The sequence below is a fragment of the Salvelinus namaycush genome, chromosome 37 (genome assembly GCF_016432855.1).
Source record: "Salvelinus namaycush isolate Seneca chromosome 37, SaNama_1.0, whole genome shotgun sequence".
Lineage (NCBI taxonomy): Eukaryota > Metazoa > Chordata > Actinopteri > Salmoniformes > Salmonidae > Salvelinus > Salvelinus namaycush.
This window is the reverse complement of record NC_052343.1, coordinates 7,846,302-7,858,618: the sequence shown is the minus strand read 5'-3', so window position 1 is coordinate 7,858,618 and position 12,317 is coordinate 7,846,302. Positions and strand designations below refer to the sequence as shown.

Sequence of the window (12,317 nt, the reverse complement as noted above, 5' to 3'; positions counted from 1 at the left end):
TGCTTGTTAACAAGGTCAAAGAGGTCTCTTTCAGAATGATCCATAAGTATTACCCTGCGAATCATTACCTGAAGAAACTCAAAAAAGACATTCACAATTTTACCTCATAAATCTAATTGTGCTAATGGCAAAATTTCATATTCATAAATTTAAATTCACTAATAAAAAAACACTTCCATGTTTTCTGTAAGGAATTTGAACAGTACATTAAGACCATTCTGCATTCTTCTAATAAGAAAGCTGTTAAAACAATCAATATGTGTGTATATTTTAAGGTCTTTGTATAATCTGTAATTTGTTTTACCCCCTAGCATATGGTATCATTGCCTGTTTGTATACATATATATATATATAAACTAAAAAAGAAACATTAAAAAGATAATAAAGAACACATGTATTGTCGCTCTCTGATGACGTCCTTCCGGAATGTGCGGGACTGATTTAGGACACGTGGTTCGGGTACATAGAAGAAGTTGAAGCTATAACTTGACATTTTGAGTGTTTTCTACTTGTGTCAGATAACCTGTCAAGATGGTGAAGCCACGGTTCAAGGGGAAAAGCACGATAAACACATCGGCGGCCAGCAGTAATCCTGGTAAGTTACAGTCCATGCTCTATGTAACGTTACTGTTTGTTTACAGTTAATGTTAGCTAGCTAACGCGATAGACTTTCTCTCTGATAGATCTGTCTGTTTCGTCTAACTACACAGACACATTTGGTCCATATGTGACATTCGTGTTAGCTACAAATAAAAACGTATACAATATGTTTGGCACTGACATAATTAGTTCAGTAACTAGCTAATTTAGCTACACATTCTGTTTAACTTTATGCCAAAAACACAACGTAACTTTCATAACAAAATTGAGAACTACACTTTTTATATGGATTTCCAATATTGTTCTGACACTGACAATGAATTAACCCAAAATACCACCACACACACCTATAATCTCTAACACTGTGTGGCATATAATGTTATCACCATAACCTTACGACTCTACCTTTTACAGACCGACCAAAGACTCCTGCAGGTTCAGGCAACAGCATGAGGGACCGGGCAACTGTCAGGCGTCTGAATATGTACAGACAAAAGCAGAGATGGTAAATGATGGAGAGAAAAAAACATGTGACACTTACTTCCATATGAACTCTTTCCTTTAATGCTAGTGTAACTCTCAGGTCAGGGGTTGACACCAGTTCCTGGTATTCTATATGTTGCTCCTCTTCATTTCTTTTTTTTAATGATTGTGTTGTAATATATTTGACTAATATAATTTCCATGCACCTGCTTTTGTGACCACTGACTATTTCCTCTGCCATTAGCAACAACAGAGGCCAGGTGATCAAGCGTTTGTCGTACCAGTCCACTGTGGCTGATGGGACACAGGCCAGAGTGGAGCCCAACATCAAATGGTTTGGTGAGTAGTGCTGTTAACTGCAATTGCCACACTGTCTCAGGTTAATCCACAAATTCTCTTGGGTCTGTTTTTATTATTGATTGGACAGGTATAATGGCAATTTGTCTAACAATTGATTGGCTAGTTAAAGCAAGTTGAAACTGTATACAGAATGGTGGAGTTATTGTCAATAATGACTAGCAAACCCTTGATTTGTAAGAATAAATCTGTTTTATGTATTTTTAAATATCTGTGTATGGAGAGATAAGATGGCAGCCTCAACTCACACACACACACACACACACACTGGTTAATTCTTCCCCTCTGGTCTCTGCCGTCTCAGCAAACACTCGGGTCATCAAGCAGTCATCCCTACAGAAGTTCCAGGATGAGATGGGTGCGGTGAAGAAGGACCCATACCGCGTGGTGATGAAACAGAGCAGGCTGCCCATGTCCCTCCTGCACGACAGAGTCAAGGCACATGTGGGTACCAAGCAGGGGCGCATTCATTTGCGCACACTGTGGTGTTGTCACGATACCAACATTTTGACATCGATACCAGGTTTAGTATCAGGACACTGAAACAATACCGTTGCAAAAAATGTCACAGAATAACCACTGGCCTTTATTTTTTTTAAACATTGAACAATATGTTTAACTAGTTTTTATTTTTATTTAACCCATATTTAGTACAACATCTAAAATAATATATTCAATTACTTTCAAAAAATAAAACTCCATATTAATTACCACCTATAGTTATGTTTTACTATTTTCTACATTGTAGAATAATAGTGAAGACATCAAAACTATGAAATAACACATGGAATGATGTAGTAACCAAAAAAGTGTTAAACAAATCAAAATATATTTTAGATTCTTCAAAGTAGCCACCCTTTGCCTTGATGACAGCTTTGCACACTCTTGGCATTCTCTCAATCAGTTTCATGAGGAATGCTTTTCCAACAATCTTGAAGGAGTTCCCACATATGCTGAGCACTGCTTTTCCGTCACTTTGTGGTCCAACTCATCCCAAACCATCTCAATTGGGTTCAGGTCGGGTGATTGTGAAGGCCAGTTCATCTGATGCAGCACTCCATCACTCCTTGGTCAATTAGCCAGTGAACAGTTGATGTTACTTGAACTCAGTAAGCATTTATTTGGTCTGCAATTTATGAGGCTGGTAACTCTCTAATGACCTTATCCTCTGCAGCAGTCATGACGGTCCTCATGAGAGACAGTTTCATCAGCACTTGATGGTTTTTGAGACTGCACTTGAAGAAACTTTCAAAGTTCTTGAAATTTTCTGGATTGACTTATCTTCATGTCTAAAAGTAATGATTTCATTTCTCTTTGCTTATTTGAGCTGTTCTTGCCATAATATGGACTTGGTCTTTTACCAAATAGGGCCATCTTCTGTATACCCACTTACCTTGTCACAACCCAACTGATTGGCTCAAATGCATTAAGAAGGGAAAAAAATCCACAAATTAACTTTTAACAAGGCACACCCTTTAATTTAAATGCATTTCAGGTGACTACCTCATGAAGCTCTTTGAGAGAATGCCAAGAGTGCAAAGGGTGGCTACTTTGAAGAATCTGAAATATAAAATATATTTTGGTTACTAAATGATTCCGTATGTTATTTCATAGTTTTGATGTAGAAAATGGTAAAAATAAAGATAAACCCTTGAATGAGTAGGGGTGTCAACTTTTGACTGGTACTGTATGTTCGTCATTCAAATTTAGTTGCTAGTAGAATAACGTTACAATGCAAATGTTCTGTGTACAGTGGCAAGAAAAAGTATGAACCCTGGATTTCTGCATAAATTTGATCTGATCTTCATCTAAGTCACAATAGACAAACTCAGTGTGCTTAAACTAATAACACACAAATTGTATTTTTCTGGTCTATATTGAATTTAAACATTCATAGTGTAGGTTGGGAAAAAATGTGAATCCCTAGGCTAATGACTTCTCCAAAAGCTAATTGGAGTCAATGAACTTGGAGTCGAATCAATGAGACGAGATTGGAGATTTTGGTTAGAGCTGCCCTGCCCCATTTAAAAAAAAAAAAAAGTCCACATAATTTGAATTTGCTATTCACGAGAAGCATTGCCTGATGTGAACCATGCCTCGGACAAAATAACTCAGAAGACCTAAGATTAAGAATTGCTGCCTTCCATAACGCTGGAAAGGGTTACAAAAGTATCTCTGAAAGAAAGTCCACGGTAAGACAAATTGTCTGTAAATGGACAAATTTCAGCACTGTTGCTACTCTTCCTAGGAGTGGCCGTCCTGCAAAGATGATTGCAAGAGCACAGCGCAGAATGCTCAGTGAGGTTAGGAAGAATCCTAGAGTGTCAGCTAAAGACTTACAGAAATGCTAACATCTCTGTTGACGAGGCTACAGTAGGTAAAACACTGAACAAGAATGGTTTTCATGGGAGGACACCATGGAAGAAGCCACTGCTGTCCAAAAAAACATTGCTGCACTTCTGAAGTTCGGAAAAGAGCACCTGGATGTTCCACAGCGCTACTGGAAATATATTCTGTGGAGAGATGAAACTAAAGTTGTGTTGTTTGGAAGGAACACACAACACTGTGTGGAGAAAAAAAGGCACAGCACACTAACATCAAAACCTCATCCCACTGTAAAATATGGTGGAGGGAGCATCATGGTTTGGGGCTGGTTTGATGCCTCAGGTCCTGGACAGCTTGCTATCATCGACAGAAAAATGAATTCCCAATTTTATTAAGACATTTTGCAGGAGGCTATCTGTCTGCCAATTGAAGCTCAACAGAAGTTAGGTGATGCAACAGGACAACAACCCAAAATACAGAAGTAAATCAACAACAGATCAACAATATGCCTTCTGAAGTGGCCCAGTCAGTTCTGACCTCAACCCAATTGAGATGCTGTGGCATGACCTTGAGAGCGGTTCACGCCAGACATCCTAAGAATATTGCTGAACTGAAACAGTTTTGTGAAAAGGAATGGTTTAAAATTCCTCCTGACCGTTGTGCAGGTCTGATCCGCAACTACGGAAAACTTTTGAGTTTATTTCTGCCAAAGGAGGGTCAACTGTTATTAAATCCAAGGGTTCACATACTTTCCCCAACCTGTACTATGAATGTTTATACGGTGTGTTCAATAAAGACATGACAAATTATAATTGTTTGTGTTTTTACTTTAAGCAGACTGTGTTTGTCTATTGTTGTGACTTAGATGAAGATCACGTTTTATGACCAATTTCTGCAGAAATCCAGGTAATTCTAAAGGGTTCACATACTTTTTCTCCACTATTTTTTTTTTGTCGTTTTGGAATCAACCTTCCTTGCACTGCACTGCTTTGTAGCACCTTGTGCTTAGATGTTTCTGTTGGCCGGCCCTCGTCTGCTCTGTACGCAAAGTATTCCCATAGTTCACTTCTGGATATCATTTTGTCAACAACCTGGGGGCGTGGAGATATGATGTTTTAGTTTGAAGAAGCCATGCTGTCGGCATTTTCTCTCTCTTGCTTGCTTCTCAAATGTGGCTTGCGCTGTGTCTGCTGCATGCGCAAGTAGCCTGGCTATCTTACTACTGTGCCCCTTGAAAAGATTCAGACAAATTACTAGATGGACTAGCTCCTCTCAATCCGTATGTGACTTGAGAAACATTTGACACAAGTGCCGAAAGTAACAAATTCTAGTATCAAACCGTTTTTCATGTTTTTAGTATCGAAAAGTACCAACGCTTCGGTAGACCATGCTACATTAGCCCACTGTAGCAAAATGTTTTGCGACTGAAAATTAAAAGTGGTTCAGAACTTTTAGTCTTCTGTTTGGTGCCTAATGAATACGAGCCCGGTCAAATTAGGACACCAAGTGACTCAGCACTGGGGTGGAGTTGGCTACTTGATGCTGAGCAGACGGCACTCTCCCCACTGTGCTTTCATATTTGTGGTGGTGATGTTTTTGACTACAGGGAGTGTCAATTGTGTTCGATCCCACGCAATTCAATATTGTCCCATCTGGCAAAGCTGTAGCGGTCTGTCTATCTTGTGTGATATGAACATGAATTTTTATTTATTTGGATCCCTATTAGCTTTTGCAGAAGCAGCAGCTACTCTTCCTGGAGTCCACAAACTCAAAACACTGATGGACAAGTCACACACATTTTAAATACAACATGAAACAAACAATACAGCTATAAAAAAAAAAATATGGCTCCTCATTGTCCCCGCTGTTCCATGAGTTGCTTTTTAATCTGTTTTTAAAGGTAGTTTTGCTTGAATAATTGGAGATGGGAGTTCCATGCGATCATGGCTCTGTATAAAACTGTGCGTTGCAGTGAATTTGTTTTTGAACTTTTTGAAGAAACTCCTGTTGGCATGTCTTGTGGGGAATGTATGGGTGTCTGAGCTGAATGTTATTTGATTATATAGACTAGAGGTCGACCGATAACTTGAATCGCCATGCCAATTATTAATAACAATCGGTAATCAGCCTTTTTGGATGCCGATTATGGCCGATTTACATTGCAATCCACGAGGTGACTGCGTGGTAGGCTGACCACCTGTTACGAGAGTGCAGCATCAAAATGACCTTGTGGCTGCAAGGAGCCAAGGTAAGTTGCTAGCTAGCATTAAACTTATATTAGAAAAAACAATCATTCTTCACATAATCACTAGTTAACCACACATGGTTGATATTACTAGGTTAACTAGCTTGTCCTGCATTGCATATAATCAATGCGGTGCCTGTTAATTTATCAACGAATCACAGCCTACTTCAACTTTGCCAAACAGATGACAATTTATCAAAAGCGCAATTGCGAAAAAAGCACATTCGTTGCACAAATGTACCTATCCATAATGCCTTTTTAAAATCAATACACAGAAGTATTATTATTTTTTTACCTGCATATTTACTGTCACGAGAATTATGTTCTCAATGTTCATAAACCCAATTCAATTAACTACTCCGTCTGCGACCCAGAATTTGTAAGATACTGGTTGAAATGAAACAGACGGAGGCCCCAGCTATGATAGTCAATGTTTATTCACGGGCGCGCTGGTTAGTTGTACAAAACCATTCATTTTATACTAGCTCCTTACGCACATACTCTTGCACACAAACAGAATTCATACGCACATACATTTGCACACAAACGGTAGTTGTCCTACGCACATACTGTCCTGCTACCCAGCCGACAAAGATTAGGGAGTCCGTGAGAATCACTCCCCATCCTCCCTCAAGATAGGGAGACCCTGGGAAGTACTCTGTGGCCCCCAGCCAAGGTCGGCACCGAATCTTGCTCAGACAGTCTGTATTTAAGATACTGTAGAGACATATTGTTTTACTGACTGAAACTACACACATCATTAATTATAACTTTATGATTCTAGTCAATTTCATACAATTATATGGTTTCAGGGTGGAGTATTCTAATCATTCATTTAACTTCTCTGCGCACAGATCCCGTTAGCGGGATTAAATTTGACAACATACAGTGAGCGCTACATAAATAGTCATATTAAACATTCCTGAAAATACAAGTGTCTCACATGGTTCAAAAGCCTAGAATCTTGCTAATCCAACTGCGTTGTCAGATTTAAAAAAGGATTTACTGCGAAAGAATACCATGCGATTATCTGAGGACAGAGCCCCATACCAAAATACTATTTCAACCAGCACAGGCATAACCAAATTGCAATAAAATAAATAATTTACCTTTTGAAGATCTTCCTCTGTTTGCGATCCCAAGGCTCATTGTTACACAATGAATGGTCTTTTGTTTGATAAAATCTATTTTTATAGCCTAACACAAAACATTTTGTGAACCGCTTGTGTCGTGAATTCCGTCTCATTCAATTTTTGACGAAACATTCAATGTAAATACACACACTAAACGTGCCTTTATCCAGTCATGTTTGATTTCATTGCAATCAACTGGTTGTGTGTAACACAACCAAACATGATGGGTCTCTTCACGGGACGTATTGACCGAAAGAAACCGATTTGAAGACAAGTAATAACCTCATTGTGCACCAATTATATGACCGCTGTTTCGTTGATTGACTGTATTTTAACCCAATGACCACTGATCGTCTTGAAATCTTACTTGGTAGATAGCCAATGAGCTGAGGTAAACGGCAATATGTAATGGATATGTGTTGGAAGACCAGCCCATGTAGTAAACTCCGGCGTAAAGAGGGTCATTCGCCATTGAAGATTCATACTGGAAGGAGCCACGTGTGTTACGCACAGCACTATTTTGGTAAAGCGCATCTTCAGCTGTTTATATATCAAACATTATGGCGACTAAGTCAGGGAAAGCTAAATCTAAGTCTAGATATACAGATGTACACAAAATTATAGAAGACATTGATAGGGAAAGTGAGACAGAGGCTCATGGAGGACGATTCAGTTAGCGAGCATACCTATGACTCCCAAATGGAAGAATACTTTTTGAACGGAGAGGACATCGTTTTGGACTGGTAAGTTCTCCTCATGCTAATGCCGTTGTTTGAAATTAATAATATCAAATATTATTTTATTTTTTATTTGCAATATATAAAAATGTAATGAAATGTGTAAAGTACACATGGGTATGTATGTGTATGACCCATAGCCTATGTTTGTGTGTGTGTGTATATATATATGTGTATATATATATGTATATATATGTGTATGTATATACAACAGCATGTGAAATGTATTGTCAATCAGTGTTGCTTCCTAAGTGGACAGTTTGATTTCACAGAAGTGTGATTGACTTGGAGTTACATTGTGTTGTTTAAGTGTTCCCTTTATTTTTTTGAGCATTGTATACAATGCTCAAAAAAATAAAGGGAACACTTAAACAACACAATGTAACTCCAAGTCAATCACACTTCTGTGAAATCAAACTGTCCACTTAGGAAGCAACACTGATTGACAATACATTTCACATGCTGTTGTGCAAATGGAATAGACAACAGGTGGAAATTATAGGCAATTAGCAAGACACCCCCAATAAAGGAGTGGTTCTGCAGGTGGTGACCACAGACCACTTCTCAGTTCCTATGCTTCCTGGCTGATGTTTTGGTCACTTTTGAATGCTGGCGGTGCTTTCACTCTAGTGGTAGCATGAGACGGAGTCTACAACCCACACAAGTGGCTCAGGTAGTGCAGCTCATCCAGGATGGCACATCAATGCGAGCTGTGGCAAGAAGGTTTGCTGTGTCTGTCAGCGTAGTGTCCAGAGCATGGAGGCGCTACCAGGAGACAGGCCAGTACATCAGGAGACGTGGAGGAGGCCGTAGGAGGGCAACAACCCAGCAGCAGGACCGCTACCTCCGCCTTTGTGCAAGGAGGTGCACTGCCAGAGCCCTGCAAAATGACCTCCAGCAGGCCACAAATGTGCATGTGTCTGCTCAAACGGTCAGAAACAGACTCCATGAGGGTGGTATGATGGCCCGACGTCCACAGGTGGGGGTTGTGCTTACAGCCCAACACCGTGCAGGACGTTTGGCATTTGCCAGAGAACACCAAGATTGGCAAATTCGCCACTGGCGCCCTGTGCTCTTCACAGATGAAAGCAGGTTCACACTGAGCACATGAGCACATGTGACAGACGTGACAGAGTCTGGCGACGCCGTGGAGAATGTTCTGCTGCCTGCAACATCCTCCAGCATGACTGGTTTGGTGGTGGGTCAGTCATGGTGTGGGGTGGCATTTCTTTGGGGGGCCGCACAGCCCTCCATGAGGTAGCCTGACTGCCATTAGGTACCGAGATGAGATCCTCAGACCCCTTGTGAGACCATATGCTGGTGCGGTTGGCCCTGGGTTCCTCCTAATGCAAGACAATGCTAGACCTCATGTGGCTGGAGTGTGTCAGCAGTTCCTGCAAGAGGAAGGCATTGATGCTATGGACTGGCCCGCCCGTTCCCCAGACCTGAATCCAATTGAGCACATCTGGGACATCATGTCTCGCTCCATCCACCAACAAACCCACACATCTCAACACAGCGACCATGCTTCCTCCACTCAGTCAACATATTGTGGATTAGAGGGAGCATGGTCGAGATGCGTGTGTCTGCCGCTCCACCCCACCCCCACATGAAATTGAGGCAGGCCCACAACAATGGCCAAGGTGAAATGGAACAGCACTTCAACCTAATGTTCCCTGTACTCTATATATATATATATATATGTTTATTAGACCTGTTGATACAGGGCTCATATGTGAAACTATTCTAACTGAACATTTTCTTTCACAGTGACACTGACTCCGAATGGGAGCCCCCTGTGCCAAGGTGTCCATCCCCCACTGAAGCTGGTTCATCCAGCCGGAACCCTGCTGTCTCCGGCTCCACACCTCCCGGTCCATCTAGAGGTGTGAAGGCACTGACAAAGAAGTGGAGGAGGGGAAGTGTGCAACCTGCTAACAAAGGGACAGAAGGGCGTTGGCACACTGTCCTAGAAGAAACAAACCAACCAAGTGGGGTTACAAGCTGTTTGTGTTGGCTGATTCTGTGTGTGCTTACACATGCAATTTTTTTGTCTGAGGGGAAGAACAGTTTTGCTACCGGTAAGGGACTTAGCTATGACTCTGTAATGGAGTTATTGGATTTTCAACTGCTAGGGAAGGGCTACAAACTGTTTGTGGATAACTTCTACACAAGCCCTACCCTGTTTGCAGACCTTAGGAAGCGGGATGTGTGGGCTTGTGGCACCATTCGTACCAACAGGGTGGGCTTTCCGAAGACGAAGGTGAACGACATGCCTAAGCAGGCTGAGCGGGGGACCATGCGATGGATCCGTGAAGATGGCCTGCTGTTTGTAAAGTGGATGGATACCAGAAAGGTGGTGATGTGCACAACAATCCACAAATCCTTCAGTGGCGATCACGTCGTCAGGCGTGTGAAGGGCGCTACTGGGGCATGGACCACAAAACATTTCCCCATTCCAGCTGCAGTGAAGGACTACAACAAGAGCATGGGAGGTGTGGACCTGTCAGATGTGCTGATAGGCTATTACAATGTTCTCCATAAGACGATGAAATGGTACAAGACATTCTTCTATTATTTCATCGACATTGCTGTGGTGAATGCATTCATCCTACACAAGGAAATGGCTAAGAGCTGTGGAAAGCCCTTCATCTCACAGCTAGCATTCAGAGAGCTGCTCATCAGGGAGCTTGCTGGCTACAGCACCACTGCACCACGTTCTGGCCCCTCTACCTCTGTCCCTTCTGCTCCTGCCACAAGTGGTGTTCGTCTGCCCAAATGTATTTCTGCAGGAATGGATGTGCCTCGGGGCCAAAAGGGTACAGCATGGAGGCGTCGCTGTGTTCTTTGCAAAATGAAGTCCCCCATCACCTGCACCACATGCTTGGTGACCCTCTGCTTTACAGCAGAAAGAGACTGCTATGGCACCTGGCATCAGCAGCACAATATTGTGTAGAGGACTGAGGCTCTTCCAAATATTGAAAGTGTGTAAATGGTCACCCTTGTTATTTTGTACATTTATTTATTTCTCCATTTTTTTTGGGGGGGGGTGTTAGAATACCATTTTGGTATTTTGTATATAGTTATTTGTTTCAAAATGTATAACTTCACCAATTTGGCTACTTGGGTACATTTGGGCTACTTGTGTGGGACACCTGGGTGACTTCATGATAAATGTCATGTAGCACACTCAATCCTGAAGTTATCATTCTGAAACTTTGCACAAGTACTGTTGGCTTATGTTTTTCACTGAAATTGTCCCCATCATCCTATCTGAATGTTTGTTTTTCCTTGTTCATTTTAAAGATGATGATGCAACAATAAAAAAGAAAAACGTATGGTTTTTTCATTGTATTATCTAAACCAGATCTATTGTGTTATATTCTCCTACATTCAATTCACATTTACACAAACTTCAGAGTGTTTTCTTTCAAATGATAGCAAGAATATGCATATCCTTGCTTCTGTGCCTGAGCTACAGGCAGATAGATTTGGTTATGTCTTCAGGCTGAAATTGAAAAAGGAGGGGGGGGGGGGGGTAGCCTTAATTCCAACAACAGTTAGACATTCATGTTAGCAGGCAATATTAACTAGGGAAATTGTGTCACTTCTCTTGCGTTCAGTATAAGCAGAGTCAGGGTATATGTATCAGTTTGGGCCACCTGGCTCGTTGTGAACTGTGGGAAGACCATTTTTTCCCAACAAGGACCATAATTAATTTGCCAGAATTTTACATAATTATGACATAACATTGCACAACCTTCAATGTAACAGCAATATTTAGACGTAGTGTTGCCACCCCTTCGATAAAATACGGAACGGTTCCGTATTTCACTGAAAGAATAAACTTTTTGTTTTCTAAATGATCGTTTCCGGATTTGACCATATTAATGACCAAGGATTGTATTTCTGTGTGTTTATTATCAATAAGTCTATGATTTGATAGAGCAGTCTGACTGAGCGGTGGTAGGCAGCAGCAGGCTTAATTCAAACAGCACTTTACTGCGTTTGCCAGCAGCTCTTAGCAATGCTTGATACACAGAGCTGTTTATGACTTCAAGTGGGTGATGGCAATACGAAAGTGCCTATAAGAACATCCAATAGTCAAAGGTATATGAAATACAAGTGGTATAGAGAGAAATAGTCAATGTGTCATAATTCCTATAACTACAACCTACAACATATTAACTGGGAATATTGAAGACTCATGTTAAAAGGAACCACCAGCTTTCATATGTTCTCATGTTCTGAGCAAGGAACTTCAACGTTAGCTTTTTTACATGGCACATATTGCACTTTTACTTCTCCAATGCTGTTTTTGCATTATTATTATTATTATTATTATTTTTTTAATTTTCTCCCCTTTTCTCCCCAATTTTCGTGGTATACAATTGTTAGTAATTACTATCTTGTCTCATCGCTACAACTCCCGTACGG

General features: G+C 40.9%; 1 protein-coding gene across 1 annotated transcript in view; it reads left to right on the top strand.

Moving 5' to 3' along the window:
* The first annotated feature begins 436 nt into the window (after positions 1-436).
* LOC120031419 (nucleolar GTP-binding protein 2-like) overlaps positions 437-12,317 on the top strand; it is a 38,075-nt gene continuing 26,194 nt past the window's right edge. Inside the window, exons 1-4 of the mRNA XM_038977158.1 lie at positions 437-595; positions 1,015-1,105; positions 1,328-1,422; positions 1,745-1,884. Coding sequence (XP_038833086.1) covers positions 532-595; positions 1,015-1,105; positions 1,328-1,422; positions 1,745-1,884 — 390 coding nt within the window. The 5' untranslated portion in view covers positions 437-531. The remainder of the gene's footprint in view (positions 596-1,014; positions 1,106-1,327; positions 1,423-1,744; positions 1,885-12,317) is intronic.